Source organism: Aythya marila (genome assembly GCF_965140915.1).
Source record: "Aythya marila genome assembly, chromosome: Z".
Classification (NCBI taxonomy): Eukaryota; Metazoa; Chordata; class Aves; order Anseriformes; family Anatidae; genus Aythya; species Aythya marila.
In genome coordinates, this window is record NC_139080.1 from 75,619,979 (window position 1) to 75,639,564 (window position 19,586).

The following is a 19,586-nucleotide window of genomic DNA, read 5'->3' on the forward strand; positions in this document are numbered from 1 at the left end:
AGGAAACAAACCATACTTTAGCTAGCTATTCTGAAGGAAGATGTATGCACTTATTTTGGGCTTTTTCTCTGGTGATATCTGATGACACTGAATGGAGGGCTGGAGGAGCTCCTGCTGTATCCTGATGCTCATCCTCACACCCAGGATTACAGTCCTTAAGTCTAGCCATGCTTTTAGCTGAGGAAGCTGCCATTTCAGATGTCGGTGCCCTGATCTACCCTTTGCTTCCTGTGTGATTATGGTTCTTGCTCCAGGCTGTGAGCTAACTAATGAAGGAAAATAGTTAATTTTCATGAGTGCCACTCAAAAAATCTGTGCAGCAACCCTGAGCCTGGGCTGGCAGTAACCAGCATAACAGGGATGGAGCCAGCTCCAGCTTACACCAGCCCAGGGCCTGACCCTGCTGCACCACTGCGTGGAGTTGGCTTTTCCCTGAGGAGGATGATAAAATACAGTTTAGCCTCAGCTATATCACAAGAAATCAGATGAAACACAGCAATTGCCAGAACTGGCTTCCCAGAGGGCTCAGCTTAAAGAATTTCATGAAAAAGCATAATTCAGTTAGCTTGGAAACAGTTAACATGATAAAGGAAGCACCCAGCTTTGCAGCAAAAAGAAAGCAAGCATCTTGGAGGCACTGGAAAGGCATCGTACTGCCCTGCTGCATCTGTCTGTGGTTGTCAGCAGATATCCTCCCTTGCCTGGGGTCCATGGCAGCCTGAATGAGAGGGTGACTCCTGTTGCCCTACAGAAATGCTACTGTGTTATGGACTGATGGCACCAGAGACAATGTGTGACATCTGTAGATTTGTGGTGAACCTGCAGGAGCATCTACATGGGCAGCAATCAATTACTGCAGCTTAACTGCATTGTGTTTACCAGAAAATTAGGTATAGCTTAGAACGTGATGGCAGGGTTTTGGAGAGGCAGAAGAAGGATCCTGCCTGTGGCAGTAACTGGAAGCCTGATCTTCCAGTGCAGGCGTGGGCAAAGGAGGCGTCTGGCATGGCACCTCCCCATGCAGGTGTACTGCACACATACTATGGCACAAGCAACCTATATACATATATGTATATTAAATCACAGCCCAGCTCACTGCAAGGAAAAACTGTCCAGTCCTGATCATCTTTCTGAGATATTTTAATTACTGTTTTCCTTGGGCTCCTCTAACGAACCAATAATCTCAAAAGATTCGACCCACAAACGCACACTGGTTAAAAAAAGATCACATGTACATTTCTGTTCTCAATCTTGCTACACAAAATGTAGAGACAAACTGCTACTGGCAGGAAGGGTAAATGATAGAAATAACCAGGATGCCTCTCAGTTGGTGCTCTCTGCAGCTGTCATGGAGTCCAGCAGGAGTGGGGGCTGCTCGGCACCCTGTTAAAGAGGTTCCTCTCCGTGTAGGCACACATACACGCATCAGCACCCTCCCTGCCTGTGCATCCTGCCCATTTTGTTCTGGCACATACGCCTAACAACTTCATCCTACAATTAAAGCTCTGCACACACAGGCGTGCACACTGACACCCCCTCTGCAAAGAGCACACACACATACAAAACCTAACGACAGGCACCAGCAAAATTTAGCACAGCTTTGCAGGCAGAAAAGTGCTCACTGAAGCCATGCAGTGCACACCCAACCCACAGCGACCGGTGTCTTATCGTTATGTATAATCAATAACACCACTCCACATTAGCAGCACAGTGCCCACACCCTCCCGACCCCATCCTTGCAGCATGGTCCTTTGCACGAAGCACAGGGAGCGACGAGCAGGCATGACACGAGCACTGCATGAGACAGGCTCCAGCAGCGAGAGATGCTGCATGTCGGGGTGGGCTCTCCCCAGCTTTCAGGCGTGTGATCTGCATATCCAATAATGGACAAATTTAGTCAATCCGTCCTTTCTGGCTTCGGTCCCTTACCTTGAAATGCTGCAGTTGAAGTATCTGGTCCTCAAGCTGTTGTCTCTTGCCTTCTATTTCTGTCTGCCTTTTCCTTTTCTCCTTGGAAAAATAATTTCAGAGAGAGAGAGAGAGAGAGAGAGATCGTCAGAGAAATGGAGGATTTAAGGGTGGCGGATTCACAGGAGCATGCAGGCAGCCACGCACATCTGTACAGATGCCACCAGTCCCGTTTCACCTGCTCTCTGCTCGCTGGGAGGGTGCCAGCCCCGGACCAGCCGGTCGCTCACCGGCAGCAGAAATTCTCCTCGCTGGCTGCCGGCAGCCGGAGCAGCAACAGCGTGCACAGTCCCAGAGGAGGGGAGAACACAGGCATCGCGGCTCGGAGGGAAGTTAAAGGGACACAGATGCTCTTTCTCGTGCCAGACCCCGGGGCAGGGGTGGGGACCGCCGTGTGATGGTAACGCCATGAGAGGGCATCACCCATGAAGGGAGGTGGGCTACAGGTGGAGATGTCCCCTCGGGGCAGGTGCTGAGGCTCCAAGCCCCCAGCCTCTTGGGGAAAATGTGTTTTGTTTGGATTGCACAGGGCTGATCTGAGGCATATATGGGGCAGGTAGCCTGCTCGCTTTGTTTGGGATTCAAAGCACAACTGCAGAGGAGATGCTGGCCCATGGTGGCTCCCAGTGGCCAGGCTGGCCACATATTGTGCCAGCAGCTGGTGGTTCTCAAGGTCACCTCCACAAACATCTCCACCAACCCATGCTCAGCAGCAGGCTGTCCCAGAGCTTTCAGGAGGGGGACTATCTGCTCTCCTCATCCTCCACCCCTCCCCATTATGGAGCACCAACCTGTTGCCTTGCCCAAATTTTATGTGCCTGGCAGGGAGCATTGCTCCTCACCCATCTCCAGCCCGTTCCAGGTTCCCCTTCCCACAGGTGTTTTCTCATGTTAAACTTCCCAACCAAGACAGAAATACCAAGTAGTAAACACAGATAGGCCATGCCAAAACCACATCAGCTGCAGCTTTTACTGGAACAACAGTTTTCATCTTTTACCTGTTGGAAGCATGTTTTAGTTATTTAAATATTTCTGCAGCTGTAAGGTTGGGCTGGAAGACATTTGGAGATTCATTCAGTCCCCAAAATCATTCTGTGTTCCATTTCTGGGTGTCCTACTGGGAATTCACCACTTTCTAGGGATTTCAAACCTTTTTGTCTTATTCTCAGGGGGCATAAAGGAAGATGGTTTTAGGCACAAATGATTTATGTTTATATTGGACCTCAAACCATGGCATTTTGAGTAAAAGCACAACATTTGCAAAGAAGATAAAGCCACGTTTATTTATTTATTTATTTATTTATTTATTTATTTATTTATTTTTATGCCAGGTTCACTCAAAATGGAGTCAGTTAACTGCCTGGACCTATTGAAAAGTGAGACATGAGAACAAGTAAGGGGAGGGCTGGATTAACAAACCGTAGAGAAGCTAAGAAGTCAAATGCTGCATATGTCAAGAAGTTCTGCAACATACTGCATGTTCCTTCATGCTGATTGCATGTATCCAGATCTACACATAAACACACACACACAGAGCTGCCAGAGGGACATAAGAATATTACCACTGAACAAAAATATTCTGACAAAGTTGTTTTGGAAAAGGAAAATTGGCTTTTTGGATAACTAAAATGTCACAAATGGAGTCTGTCTTCATCTGAAAATGACATTGTGCTGTTCTATGCATGCAGAAGACAATTTGCATTGAGCACACGCAGGCATACAAAATTTATGCATGCACCTTTAAAAATCACTCTTTATATAAAATTGATAGCCTGTGGAACATTCCTCCTATCGCTCCTCCAATCCTATCCTATCTCCCCTCTGTGTTTTTGAATGGAGCAGGATATTGCATGGCCCTGAGGTTAAAAAAAACAACAGCACAGCATTCTTCAGGGCTCTTTTTTATTTATTTATTTTTTTTATTTTTTTTTTTTAATCATGTAATATTAACTGTGTACTTAATTGGGGAGCAAAAAAACTTAAACTTCCCAAAATAGCTGGTCAGCCATGGACCTGAATAAAATGGTTATAAAAGCTGTTCCCGTTAATGGCCTAATATTCTCACAATAAGGATAATTCTCTCTTGCTTGTGCTAAGCTGAGCAGACTGACATAATGCTTGGATCTGATGTATGCAGGCATTAACAGTGTGCATCAGATGCGCCATAGGCCAGCATAAGGCACCTGCATCTTCACAATTAACTGACCTACATTTCTATTTGTTTGTAGATAGACATATATATGTATGTGTGCGTGTGTGTTTTCTACCCTTCACAAAAGCCTTCCTGCTCAAATACACGACAAAAATCACTGTGGTACTTTCTCTGACTGGCTGTGTCATGCCTTATAATGGATGTGACAAGACAGCCTTATAAAACATAGATGGAAACTTCTTTTCTTTGTGAGAAAGGGAAAGCACTTAGAGTATTTTCCCTGTAGGCATCAACACAGCAGGCACTAAAATACTTGAACTACTTACTAACTAGTGGGCTTCCATTGAGTTAAATTGGAATATTGCTCACATTTCCATTTTACTGGCTCTCAGTCAGCCTGACCACACACCTCCACCCTCTCATTTTGCACCATGACAGAAAAGAGATTTTTTTCTTCTGAAGATTGCATGAATTGCAACACGGGTTGGGACTTTTCACCTTCATGTGACTCGATCACATTCATTCTGGGTTTCTCCCAGTCACTGAAGGCTGTGTGCACACACATTTCTGTTTTATACATGCATGTTCTGAAAAGATGTGGTAAAAGACTGGACAGGCTGACAAAAATTCCTGTAAAAATCAGTATCAAGGATTTTAGGTATTCAGTAGATGAAGCAAGTTCTCATTCAGGACTTTACTGAAAGCATGAGGATGTAAAGCACATGCTTAAACAGAAAATAATACTTTCCTATGTTGAAGCCTGTAAAGTAAATGTTCCTCCTTATTCTATCCATCTAGTTGAAGATACATACATACATACATACATACATACATACATACATACATACATACATATATATATATGTATTTTTTTTTTTTCTCAAGCAAGCCTATCAATTTACTAAGGCTCCTATCACCAAGAGAATAAAGTGATCTCCTTAAATGAATAGGTTTACTCCACACAGCTCTGTTTCAATGCATGTCCTCTCTGACATTGCAATGAATATCCCACCATTGCTTCAATTAGATATTGATGCTAATCTCCCCCAGCAGATGACCCAATCTGGGACACAAGAAGTTCCCCCTTAACACCAGATGTTTTTTACAGTGCAGGTGATGGAGCACTGGCACAGGTTGCCCAGAGTCTCTGGATTGTCCCTTCTTGGAGATCCTCAAAAGCCATCAGGATATAGGCCTGGGCAGCCTGCTCTGGGTGGCCCTGTTCGAGCAGGAGATGGACCAGATGGACCCAGAGGTCCCTGCCAGCCTCAACCCTTCTCTCATTCTGTGAGAGCCTCTTTCTGTGACTGATATTCTGTGATGGGGGTTGATTAGCTTTACCTACACCAATGAGCACCAAAGCCACATTTCACTCTACAGTGTTAAACAAGGCTCTTTCAAAGTTTTCCCACTATCATTACACCAGCCCATGACATCCAGTCCCTTAAGTTTCACAGCAGCAGCTTCAGTTTTGTCAAAAACTACCCAAGTGAAGCTTGAAAGGCAAGAGAGAGATGGCTAAGTGTGATCTGGGGTTGAGGGAGACACCCACCTGGATACCAAGAGCACAAGAGGATTGGATATTGTATAGTTCCTATACATGTTGAGGATGCTACTGAAAACTGTAGATTAGGCAGAGCTATTCTGTGGGCACCAAAGTGTTTTTTTTCTTTGTTTTGTTTTGTTTTGTTTTGTTTTCCCAGAAAGCAAATAAAAGATAAAAACTAGGTTTAAAAGGGTTGGAGAAAACAGGCATAGCATCCAGCTTTACTGTGAATATTGTAGGTTTAGCAGAAAAGATTTATATCTTTCTGAGGAGTTCTGCTTTTGTAACAATATAAACGTCCCGCTTGGAGAGTTACGCTTTCCAAAATGGTAGAGTGATGACCATGAATAAAACAAGATTCTAAATTTATGTCTTTCCCTTCATCAACAGTGCTAGGAAAATGAGAAAGTGAAAGTATTTGAGTTTTATTTTTTTTACTCACAGATCCAAATGGTGGGAAAGGAACATAGGTCAAAGGGCAAACTGACTCACATCTTGAAATCTACTTAATGAAAAATGAGATTTGTATTCAGGAGTTCACGTGTGATGCCAAAAGTAGAACATGGAAAATATAAATGTATTTCCCTTTATGAGAGGCTTGTTTTTGGAAAGAAAGCAATTGCTGCACGGTGCTAAATTTGGCCAGTGCAACTTTCCTATTCCCCCCCCCCCCTCGCCCCCCTTCCCCCCAAAAAAAAGAATATCAGTTAGTAAGCAAAGATCCCATCTGGTTAGAAGAGAAAGAGTTGTCTGGAGGGTGAAAAGGAGATCTGTAAAACCATGAGTGGCACAGAGACCGTGAGTGGACATATACTGCTGTAGTGGGTTTACTTGTACAACTGCTCATGCTGTAAGATAGAAAGGGGCATCAGTGAAGCTGGAGGGGGTAGGTTCAAACTCAAGGCATTGGTTTGCAGTGGAAATCCCCACCTCAGGGTGCTATGGCTGCTGGAAGATGCTGGGGGCTCCTGGGGACTCCAGGGGAGCCTGGTCACTGCCAGAAAAAGGGATACCATGAAGGATGCCACATAAACTCAGTTTCCTTCTCTTGTTCAGGATGCCCATGGACCAGAGATGGCGTTGAGGATGAAGAGGTATTTTGGAAGTTTTCATATACTTGTCCTTCTGTAGTGCACATGTTAACACCATCCATTTTATAGCCTTGTCAGAAATGGGATGCAGGAGTTTTTGTCTGATTCAGGACAGCTGCTCTCATGTTACAGTTGATCAAAATAATTTGGAGTTTAGTGTCAGACGTGTCAAACCACTCCAGTCAAAAAAGTAAAATCAAAGCAAACATAAGACCTTGAAAAAAACAAAACAAAACAAAACAAGCCACGTTATACCAAAATGCTTCCCTTTGACAGCGGAGTCACAGAAAATCTCGGTTTTCCATTGCAATGTCATTTTTGTTGTTCAGAAATTTGTTTGCACAGGGTGTGAAGGGATACAGAGATTATGTAGCTCTCAGGCTGGTAGCTGTCTGAGTAGAAGCATGCACCTCCAAAGCCATGTTAATCTTTGGGGCGATGGGGCCTTGGTGAAGTCCTCCACTCCGCTTGGTCTGGCAGAAACACCTGTTTTCTTTGGTCTCCAGCCAGCTCAGATACGTGCTGAAAGAGCTCCACAGAAACTAAGTGCTGTTTGATTGACCTCACCGGGGAAACATGCCCAGAGCCAACAGCAGGCTAAGGATTACAGTGCAGGCGAGGTAGGAAAATGGATGGAAAAATGACCAAACGTAAAGCCCGTGGTGAACACAGATTGTGTGCTGGAGCCTATGACCACAGAGGGGATGGGTAGAGCAAGACTGAGGAGTGAGTGGATGTTTCCACCAAGGGGTTTCCCGGTGGTTTCAAGCCAAGCAAGCACCTTGTCAGCCAAAGAGGAAGGGGTGGAGGGGGTGAGCTCCTGCCTGCTGTGTTGATGCAAAACAAATACACCAAAAAGTGGCACATGCAGAGGAAAATTACAGTCTGCTTCAAAGCAAGGAAAATAGTCATGAAAGCATATCTTCAAAGAAACACATGGATTTCTCTGACGAGGCATTATTTTCTCCACTTTGCACAGTTGGCAGGTATTATTCTCTGCTTCCTTAAAGCTCACAGATTTTTAGGACAGTGAGTAAGGAAACAAAGATGCAAAAAAGCTTCTGACACCTCATTTTTCTGCTGCCAGCTCAGGGACATCCAGAACTAGGGGAAAAGGAGCATATGGATTCTGTGAATCATTTCCATCTGTAGTCAGCATAACCCCAAGGAATCCTTCTTTATGGAGACCATTTCTCCCACAGGAGCTGCAGCTTTCCTCAGGGTGGTGGTTTAAATGGTAGTTCTCGTTGTGGTGACGGTGCTGCTTTAAGCAGTGAAACTAAACCTGTGGATTTGCTTTGTCTTTTGCAGTCCAGTGGTAATGCTTCACAGAAAAGAAAATATTAATAAAGACAGGATGGCAATTTTTTCCTTTTTTTTTTTTTTTTTCTTTTTTCTTTTTTTCTTCTCCACCTTGCCTCATTCCTGCCCGGCCAATTTCTCTGTCTTCCTGCTGTGTTGAATGTGGGAAATGCTCATGACAGTGCCTGTCTCTGATAGCTGCAATGGCGCAGTCCCCTACTGAGAGCACTTGCTGAAATGCAGCTCTCAACATTTCCTGCAAACAGCACACCACACCGATCACTGCACCAGTGGAGATGAAGCAGATAGGACTGCAGCAGAACAAACACACCTCAGACCTCTGAGGTTCTGGCAGAAGGGTGCCTGCTGTTTTGGTTAGCCTGTGCCCACTGCCACTGCCTTGTTGCCAGGCCAAAATGGGGAGCCCATTGTCCTGCCAAGTGTACCAGAGCACAGCACCACATGTACCAAGGCTTGTCGTGGAAGGCTTGTCGTGATGGGCAGCCCTGCATTCTCCATCACTGCAAGCTGGAGGCCTGTCTAGCCTCCCCCCTCTGGCACCCGGAGTTTTCTGTTTCTTCAGATAATGGGGAATTACTCCTCCTCCTCCAGCTCCTCTCCTGTCATGCTCCTAGCAGAAATGGAGTCTGCATTCGTACCTTCCCAAGACTCATTTTTCTTTCCAACCACACCATCAACAGCACATAAACTTAAGCCTCCAGCTTTGTTTACTGAAGTGTTTCCCTGAAAGACCCTCCCTGCCCCAGTCCTCACAAACCCACAGGCACCTGGCAGAGATTTGTGTTACTTCAAACATGAGACAGGGGCAATTGCCCTGTATCTGTGTACTGTAACCCAGCTTCTGAACTTAGGGACACTCTGCTTTCTGTGCTGATGTGTAGCACCTAAGAAACTTCCACCCTGGCCCACCCCTACAGTCTCCTTGTGCAAGAGGCTTTTTGCCTACAGCCTAGCTTCATGATTTCAAACGTCTTGAGCTCCTGGGACCTTGGTGGCTCACTCTGCCTGAACCTGAACAAAGCAAACCATATGTTGGAAAGCTCTTGGTGGGAGGCAGGGACAACAGGAGTACGAGAAGTTGCTGCAACCTTTTCCACATATCATCTGTAAATCCATTATCTTTTAACAAAGCTGTGTGTCTCCATCACTCCAAACAACAAACAAATGGGTTTCTTGGGAAGGAGTGACAGGAGCTCCCAATGCACAGGTGCAGCAAATAAATGCCTGAGGTGAGCAGATGAAACTCATCCAAAAGATAAAGGCTGGGTTTGGCTATCTTCCTTATGCAAGCTCTTTCCACAGTTGTACGCATATCAGAAAGCAAAGGAAAGATCTTTCACCTCCTCTCTTATGGAACTGGCAGACTGTGTTAAACTGGAGATTGTTCCCACAAGGACCGACTCCCTTTAGATACACAGCTTGCCACTGTGTGCAGAAAAACCTGTCTTGGCATGTTGGTTTGGGCACAGAACAGGCTTGCTTCACAGAGGCAGACCCTGGTGAGAGAGTAAGCAGAAGGGCCTGGAAATTATAGAAATGCTTTTGTTTCTCATCTATCAGACAGGGTCCTGCTAAGACAAATATAGAATCACTTACAGAGAACTGCACCCTCAGGGTGAAGAAAGCAAGATGCACTCAGGCCAGAAATACATCTGCTTTCATTGCAGCCTTTCCTGTAGTCATGAGTGTCAGAGAAGTGAGTTGCTTATGTAGAAGAACTGGGTGGTTTGGAAGAGATAAAGAGATGCATCTCCCTGTAAACAGCCCAACTGCTTCCAGCAAAGTGTCTGGTTTCCAGCCCCCTTTCTTGCTGATTTTGTCACTTGCGTGCAGAATAACAGCTCTTGCTTGGATAGGGAAAACACACTCAGCATATTCATTTTATCAAATTCTCTGAAATGCTCCAGCTTTTCAGGCATCTAGTGGATGAACTATGCTTGTGTGATGGTGACAGATCGTTTTCTCCTGTGCTGACCAGTCAAAGCAAATAAAATAGCTCTGCATCCACATGCACTTTGTCCACAGCTAGTAGTTCAAGATAACCACAATAATCATCTTGTTGTTTGGACACCAAAGGAGGAGTTAATCCACATGGAGCCCTGCAGGATTTGCTCGTGCTCAGGGCTTCTAGATATGAGCATTTCATAACTGCTACAAGCCTACTGCCAATGTCAGACCCAAGGCTTTAAAGGGCAAAGCTGTCCAAAAGTAGAGAGGATCCTCCCTGGTGAAGACAAGAACCACTGAAGGGTTGAAGCAAAAACTCAGCTGCCCCGGGCATTTATAATTATTGCTCCCTGGTCACCGAATCCAACCACCATGGTGCACACAGGCAACAATTCCTTAATTAAAATCACCATGCATCTCAAACAACAAATAAAAGGATGGCACAGCTCCCAGAACAAAAGCTCTTAATGAAAAGTGATGAACGCGGGAAGGAATTTCCTTTTGAAGAACTGCCCCATTAGCATGTTTGAAAGGGTGCACAACAGAAAAAATGTGTCATTGAGAGGGTGAGGTAAAATTATTTTAGGGCAAATTACTTTGATATCCCATAGGGAAATTCCCACTTAGATGCAAACATCACCTCCATTTTGACATGACCAAGATTTTACCTGTAATTTCCTTGTTTCACTTAATGCTGCTGTGCCACTGGAAGCTGTGGTTTAAGTATAACACAATCCACAAGAATTTTTGAGTGAACAACACACATAATAAATCTTTGAAGTATGAAAAGACTTAGATAACATCTTCCTTCCTCCGAAATCTGAACTGAAACTCAACATGGGTTGAGGAATAAAGATACATTTCCCTATGCATTCACAATTTGATCAAGGGTGTCAATCTCTCAAATGGCACCTGAGAGATGATCAGGTGCATTAGAGTTCAAATATGTTTTCCAAAGGACTCCTACTTTTTTTTTTTTTTTCCTTTTTTTTTTTTCTTTTTTTTTTTTTTTCTTGAAGATGTGACATGACATGGCAGCAAACAGATACCTTTTGAATGTTGTATTCTCACCACTTACTGGATCTAAACAGTATTCCTTCTAAAGCTTCGCAGCCTTAACACTATCCCCCAGAACAGATCCATATGAGTTCTACAGCAACCCTCTCTGCAGCATCAGTTTTATTGGGAAAGTGCTCAAAAGTCTGAACAGTGCACATTGTTAAAGTAAATCATGAGGTAGGCATTTATCCATTATTCTGGATAATCCTTAACACCAGTCATAAATTAATTTTATTATTTAGTGTCTACTACAGCTAAGCTCCAAGGCTGTGTATAGCTAGCTAGCACTAGCCTTGTTGTACTGGAGTCTGAGCTAAATGGAAAAGTCAATGTCTTCTGCTGGCAAAATATTTTTCTTCCTAAAATTATGGTGGAAAAAGTCTAAATAATGTTGCATAAAACAAAATCTTCTATTTTCTGCAGAAACCAAGAAATAAGTTACTTTAAATCAACATTTTTTTCTACGCTTTTCTTTATAATATATTTTGCTTAAAAATGTTAACCAGACACCGATCTAAGTTTTATTTCATAAAAATATGCAAGTAATTTTTATTAGGCTGAATAAACTGTAGAAAACCAGTTCATTAACCCTCCCTACTCTCCTGTTATCTTTAATTGGCCTTGTTTTTTATTCATGGTGCTCAATGTACATCACTCCATGTTGTGCTGCTGAAGTGGAGAAAAACAGAATTTGGTTGGTATGGGCTTAGCTTAGATTTCCACAGTTACAAAGGAAAGTGTGCCTTTCCTTTTTACTTTCCCGCCCCATGTGCTGCTAAAGGGGACATTAAAATGCTTGGGGAAACATCCCTGATTGCAGCAAGTTGTTGAATGAGCATAGAAACACCTATACAATGTTGATGTTGTCCTGCGAAGCAGGTGTTGGTTGTAATGTTATGACACCCTTTAAGGAATCTGTAACTCCTCCATTAAGAAATGAAAAATAATTCACAAAGGTTTTAATCCAAGACATCCAAGCCAAAACTGTTACCCTGTACACTGGCTTTCCTTTTAAGCATTATTTTTTGCTTGTTGAGGACTTAGATCAGAATCACAGAGACTGTGATTTTGGCAGAATTAATTTTCCCTCTTTAGGGAAAACATATTTGCATTGCATGTATGACAGACATCCCAACTTCAAGCAACCTAAACTTCCCCAAGACACAGCAGATTATGCAAGAAGGAAAAAAAAACAGGCTTCCTCCTATGGAAAGGGGACAATCTCTGGCTGGTCAGCAAGGAGCAATGGCTGGAGCAATGGCCAGAGCCTGCTGGGATAACAGCAGTGTTAATTCTTCTACCTGAATCATATCCAGTTTTTTTCTTGTTATTTTCAAAGTAATGGGAGACAAGATCCAAATGAAGGAATTAATACACAGAGCAGGGCTTTGAGTTTTAATCCTTGCAGTCTGGCTGGATCAGCCAATTATTTCAGTGTCTTGGTGCTTCACATCAAAATGTTTTCACCGCATTGTCTCCTTGCTTGTGAGCATGGCAGCTTGCCCGCTGGCACCAGAGCTGTCCGTGCTGGGGATGATGTCCATGCCACCAGAGTAGGGGTGGGCTCACCTGCCGGGCTGCCACAGGGCTCCTTTGCTGCTGGAAAGTGCTTCTTGTCCTTTGCAAAATGCAGTCATTAGCTTAAACCCTAAGCTTTAACCCCTTAGCTTTTTTTTTTTTTTTTTTTTTTTTTTTGTCTAAGTTATGTCTAACTATGGACATGAAATAAGGATGCTCATGTTGTCTGATGCTGACACAAGTTGCAGCTGGTTTGTTCAACTCCCAGTCTCTGTGTTCATGAAGGAAAGGCCACCTTGCTTTACACCCAGAAGAAAGAGGGAGACAAACTTCCCAAAGGGCACAGCAGGAAAAAGTCAAGAGCCTGGGACTTGCCAGCTTGCATACATCAGTGTACTGGGTCTGGCTGGAATGTTAACTTTCCCGGCAGCAGCCCATACAGTGCCGTACTCTGTACTTGTAGCTGGAACAGCACTGTTATCACACCAGTGTTGTGTCTACTGCTGAGCAGCAGTGGCACAGCATTGAGCCTTTCTCTAACCCTCCTAGGGGGTGGGCAAAAAGTGAGGAGAGAAACATCACCAGGGCAGCTGACCTAAACCAATCAAAGGGATATTCCATACCATGTGGTGTCACACTCAGCAATAAAAGGTGGAAACAGGAAGAAGAGGGGAGGGGTGGGCTCTCGTTGAGAAGACGTCGGTCCTCCTCTCAAACACCGGCTGCGTGCGTTGAGGCCTTGCTTCAAGGACGTGGTCAATCATCGCTCATTTGTGGGAAGTAGGGAGTAATTTCTTTCCTCTGCACTTCCATATAGCTTTCATTTATTTTGTTTGTTTGTTTTCCTCCCTTTTTTCCCCTTTCCCTTTTATTTCCCCTTTGTTAAATTGTTTAGTTCATGGTAGTCTTTATTTAATTATTATAATTATTTCCCTTTAATTAAATTATCCTTATCTCAACCCATGAGTTCTTCTCTGCTTTACTTCTCCCCCTGCTCATCTAAAGAGGGGGAGTGAGAGAGCGGTTGTGGGGTTTAGCTGCCCAGCACGGTAAAACCACCACAATCAGTGTCCTTTCAATCTGCTGGTGCCGATGAGATTACACACCAATTCACAAGCAAGTCACCATTCTGGCTGAAGAGGTTGTAAGGGGCTGGGTCCCTCTTGCTTTTAACCAGCCTTGAAGACACAACACATTTGTACTTTTTGAAGACTGATGTGGGTCTCAGAGATCATCATAGCCCCTCTGCAGCTGGGAGGCAGGCATTCTGCTGAGCCCCAAGCCATCCCTGCAGTGCTGTGGGGTCTCAGCCTCCTCTCCAGCTCACCAGAAGAGTCACGTTACTCCAACATGAGACCACAGAGACCATAAATGATGAGTGCGATCGTGACTGTGCGGGTGGATATGTCTATCTGCTTGGCAAAAAAAAAAAGCATGCTTAGTATGTGATCTAGGCACGCTAAAAATCCTACCAGCCTCAGCTTTGGCATCTTGCCTACGCAGCACATAAAAGAACTGGCTTCATCTCCAACCCGCTTACTCTAAAGCTTATTTAATCTGACAGGTGTAGGATCACATGTCTCAACACTGAACTTTAGCAGTACATGGGAGGTATTGCTGCTATGTCATTCCTGTAGGTCAGGCATCCCAGCATTTTCTTGGTGAATAGGAGCAGCTGGGACACCACACTATGGATTGCATAACAAATTCATACACCCAGCTTCTCCTTGCACCACCAAAGGCAGAGACCACCCCGGCTCTAGCAATACACACAGACCCCACAACACCTTCCCACCAGCATGCAGCATTAAGAAAGGAGACTCGGTTAAGCACACCATGTGCCTTCTTGGTTCTTCCTGATGGGTTAGCTGCAGGTCCTCAAGGCTCAGACCATGCAGGAGCTATAGGCCATGGAGGCTTTGGGTTGCAGGAATAGCAAAACATAGACAAATGCATGGTGTCAGCCTGCTGCACCAGCTGGGAGACCCAGGACATTGCAGAAAGGAAACACAGTCTAGATGCAGCTGCTTTGATGCTTTTCTCCAGAGCCCAGATCCATTTATAAATGGGCAGATTTCTGCTGTGCTGTTGAAGGTTTCCTCCTCCCAGAAACTGCCTGGGTTTGTCTGTGATTTGCATCCCAGCTGTGATTTCTCAGTGATTTTCATGCTTGTGTGCTGTGGAATTCACAGCTTCAAGGTCATCCCAGGGGCTGAAGTGACTGCTGCCTGGTTTGTACAGGTGTACATGCACAGGTGCTCGGGTTGGAGGGGGTTCAGGCAAAGCCTGTACAGTTTGGGTGAATTTCACACTCAGCTGACACTCTTGACAGGTTTCTAAACTGGTGAACTACTTAAATGGCTTATAAACAGCAAATACTTTGGCACAATAAACAAACAAAACTAAAACAGGACAGAGCAAAAGAGGCCTTGCCACTGTAACTTCAGGGATGTGGCGTGATTCTTGCCTCTTCCTGCCCATCTCCTCGTCAGAGCAAAGGGGACTCAACTCCTGACCATCTGCAAGATGCCCCATGGGTGCTATGTTACTGCTCAGGTACAGCTTCTCTGCATTTACCTCAGTCTCCTGGAAACCCCTGTGCTAAAGAGGCTCCCCCTCTCCCCAGGGCACATAACTTTGTAACCTGATTTTAAAGTGGCTTCTCTCTTCTTTCCATGGAGCATTTCTGTCAGCCTTTCATTTCCATTAGCTAAAAAGTGTTGCAACATTGCAACAAGTCCTGATGGGGAACTGAAGCAGGGAGACCAGAGAGGGCATGACCACAGGTAGATCCTGCCCACAAAGTCAGGTTCTTTCTTGCTCTTGTTGTTACTCCATCCTGCCATCCCGAGCACAGCATTTTGCACACATAGGAGAGCTGTGTCTGCAGGAGTTCCTGGTCAAGGTTCTGTTTCATTCAGTCTGTGTAAAATGTGTTTGGTATTCATGTCTCTGTAAAATGTAGAGTGTATTTCTCTTTGATGCTAAATTCAGCTCTGGATGAAGATATAAAATGCAGCTTGCAGACACACTGCAATGTTTTATGTCGTTTATACTTTCTGTTCTCTTGCAAGAGCATCTAAATGTAAAAGGTCTGACTTTCCAAGTTGGCTGCATAGCTCAAGCAATGATATGCCAGAGCACTAGCTCTGAGGTCTCTACCCCAGCTCCTCTCCCTGCAGCTTCACTTTAGCATGAAAGACACAAAAAATTGAGATCTCTGACCACTTACATTGAAAGATCTTTAGAAATGTGCTCAAAAGGCACATTTTGTTGAAGGCAAGACAGACAGAAAGCACCACATAAATCCACTCATCTGCCTCTGGCTCTGTAGTATCAGGATATGTTGTAAATCTGAGTTCAACATGGTGTTTTCTCCATGCTCATGTTAAAATTAACCACTATAGTTTGCTTGTTGGTGGAAAAAATCAGCTAGTTGTATTTGTCCAGGATTTAGCAACATGGTGATAAGTATGTGTCTTTTCAAAATCTCAGTCAAAAAGGAAGCTCTGCTGAGCTGGATCTGGCCCTTGAAGTGTTAGAGGCAGCTTTTTTGTTGGAAGGTGTATGGAGTAAAAGGACACCTTTCTCTACTAATGGTGTTTGATGGGATCAGCTCCTCGCAGCAGGTGAGGCCAAAGTTACTGAGGCAAAGCTGGTTTGCCTTAGCAGAGCTGGCTCTCCCAGCTTGTCAAGCAGAGTATGTTTGTTTTTCTTGTGCATATTTCTTGCAAACCTCCTCAGAGATGCTCTGTTATGTTGATAAGGTGCTCATATTCTCTCTCTCTCTCTCTCTCTCCTCTCTCTCTCTCTCTTTTTTTTTTCTTTTTCTTTTTCTTTTTCTTTTTTTTTTTTTTCCTTTTTTTTTTTTTTTTTTTTTTCCAGCTAGAAGGTAGAGTGGTGGATGGTAACAAGAGCTCCCCACCTACCTATCAAAGGATTTGAAGATTCATAACTCTTAAAAAACCAAAACTTCTAACTCGACGCCGAACTATTTACATCTTCCACACAAATCCAGCTGCAGTTTGATGGCCATTCCATTGCCTAATGCCTGGCTGACTGCAGAGCCTGGTGTTAAATAGTTTCAGGTTAGGCACTATGCTGCACACAGCTGACCCACACATCTTTACAGAGACCCATAGGAGGGGGCATCAATTGCAGCCCATGGGCCACTGACAAGAGGCCTAGGTGTCCCAGAAACTGGGAAGAGGTCTGGGAATTTTCTTCCAGGTGCAGACAAAGGGTATGTGATTTGGTTATCCCTCACAATGAAGGAATCCAAGGGACGCTTTTTTTCTGAGGTCTAAATGTCAGCAGACCACCAGCCCTGTGTAGACAGGAGCTCCTGAGCCCCGTAGCACCACGACTTCCCATAGCTCAGGCCAGCATCACACTTCGCTGCAAGTCCCCATGCAGGAGGGGAACAAAGAGTTCAAACCAGGAGAGCTCTTAGAGGCTTCAGTAAGATCCAGTTAGAAAGCTGTTTTATTTTTGCTCATGAAGAGTTTGGCAAACCAGGCTCTTGCTCCAGACAGTATGTAGAGCATTATGATATTAATTTTTTGTAAGGTCATTTAAAATGAGAAAACCACCTCCATCATCCTCCCCCTTGGCTTCTCAGTGACTGTTTCTTTTGTTGCCCTTCTGGATCTCACATGCACATGCAGCACTACTCAGGCTGTCCTGATGTGGCTTCCAGCTGCTCTGCTGCCAGAGACAAGAAACTTTATTTAGTCTGCAAGCTCTTGTGGCAGAGACAGTCTTTCTGCTCTATGCTTGTACAAAATTTAGCATAAAGAGGTACTAGTTCCTGCCCAGGATCATTGTGTTGTGACAACAGTATCATAGCAAGGCACAACCCTGACTCCAGATGAATCAAAACCTAGATTTTTTTATATATTTTTTTTTATTTTTAGTTAATTTAGTTTTTAATCTGGTGATTTTTTGTAATGCAGATCCTGTGTGGGTCTTGTTGAGAGGTACCATTGTGTTCCGTGAGGAAGAAACAAGCATAAAACGCCTTCTCCTTTCCTCCTGTCACACATTAATGTGTTAGCACAAGCACAGTGGAAACTCAAGGATGGGCACATTCAACCCTAGCCATAATTAGCAGAGCTTTAGATGGATGCTGATGAAATCAAGATGTTTTCCAAAAGTCGGGGGAAAAGATTCCTGAGGTGGTAGCTCATAAAAGCAGGGGGAACTGATTTTCCACAAAGATCTGCTCAGGATTTATAGCTTGTTTATATGACTCAAGCCTTTTTCTATTGAAGGACACCAGTTTACCACTTTATTAAGCCCTAAGTAATAATATAACTGTTTAAAAAAACCAAAATCAGTAGTACTTAAAGTACTTTATCATTGGGATTTTTGAATAGCTTCACCCACTGTCTTTAATATGACCAGAATGAGGTCACTGTTTGCACATCTGCACTGCATGCTCTCCCAGGGCACAAGAACAAACTTTGTAAGCTATATCACTGATCTGGCAAGCATCTGCCTCCTGTTCCACTAAAACCATCTGTGACCCACTTTTGACAAGGGTCAGCTTGATGCAGAAACATGCCTCCCCACAGCCCTCCAAATTTCCCCCATCTCTAGACTACAACCACTGCAATGAGAACGTTAAAATGGACGAGGTGTAAGACTAGCTGCACACCACGCAGGACAAGAGGGCACTGTGCTCAGTTCTTACAGCAAGCTGGGTTTTGCTTTGCAGAGCGTGCATGCTGCCAGTGAAATCCGACTGTGGTGAGACTGCTTGTAGTGACACTGCTACATTTCAAACTCCTGTCCCTGAAACGCAAGAGGGGCTTTGAACCCACTGATGGGTTCAAGCCACTGTCTGCCTGTGCTCTCCACAACACCTGAAAATCAAGTATACAAAACTCCCTGTTGGCAGGAGGGGACAGAGAGAGGGAGTCCTGCAGTGGAAGACAGCTGAGCTCTGGTGGGCACGGGCAGGGAACGGAGTGTGCTGGTAGCAGTCAATAATATCACAAGCTCTTCTGTCACTGTGTCTGAAGTGGCAAATGGCTGGAGTCCACTAGGAGAGAAGGTGTTTCATCAGCAGGTGGGCACACTTGCATATTCTCAGCTTGGCAGGAAAAGAAAGACCTGACCCCTTGGCACCCTCCAAAAAAACTAGACTCAAACCTTCTTTCTTCCATCTAGCTTTTGCTAATGAAAATCAAAACTAAATCATTACATTTCACTGACTAACATTATGTAGGGCAAAAAGCAATTTGTAACAGGGTAGCTACTAACCCCCATCTGAAAGGAGAGCACATAGAGGGTAAGAATTCTGAGCTACTTTTGCTCGGTGGTGGAAGAGCAGTAAGCAGCACAATATCTAGTGGCTCCTTGAGATAACTCTACAAAAATCGCTTCTGCTCTAGGGAGAAAAAAATAAATAAATGTAACTTAAGTAACTCTTCCTGCTCACCTTTGTGGAGAGCAAAAGTGTTGACATAAATAGAACATTTTTTGTGGAAATAAGTTGAAAAATACAAACAGCATAACAGGTATACATCACAAAAGGAAAATTTTCAACCAAAGGTGGAAAACCAGCACTCTTCCACCAACTTCAGGCCTGAGAGCTGCACCACTTTGTGGTGTAGTAAACATCAGCCCAGCAAAACTCCTGAAAAATGAAAGGTTTCCTAGAATGTTTTTTGGGTTCAAGCACTACTACACAGCCACAGATGTTCCCTTGTATGACCCTTTTCTCAGAACATGTTGGACATGTCTCTCATGGTCCTTGCTTGCAAAATAAAGTTAACTATCTAGCACAACTCTCCAAAGCACATGTATTCAGTCAATCACTGGGCCAGAAGAGCTATGCAGAAGAATTGTGGGCAGCTGGGACACAGCAGGATCTGGGTTACCACCTACAGAAAGATGTAGTTTTCTACCCATGATATTCTACCCTTTTTCTTCAGGAACCTCTATGTGAATGGCGGACAGTCAGGGGAAAATCCAC

General features: G+C 44.2%; 1 protein-coding gene across 6 annotated transcripts in view; it reads right to left on the reverse strand.

Moving 5' to 3' along the window:
* The window catches only part of PALM2AKAP2 (PALM2 and AKAP2 fusion), a 263,158-nt gene that overhangs the window by 211,384 nt on the left and 32,188 nt on the right, over positions 1 to 19,586 (reverse strand). For all 6 annotated transcript variants that reach the window (XM_082783186.1, XM_082783187.1, XM_082783181.1 and 3 more), the window contains exon 2: positions 1,930 to 2,010. In XM_082783186.1, the coding sequence (XP_082639312.1) occupies positions 1,930 to 2,010 (81 nt within the window). The remainder of the gene's footprint in view (positions 1 to 1,929; positions 2,011 to 19,586) is intronic.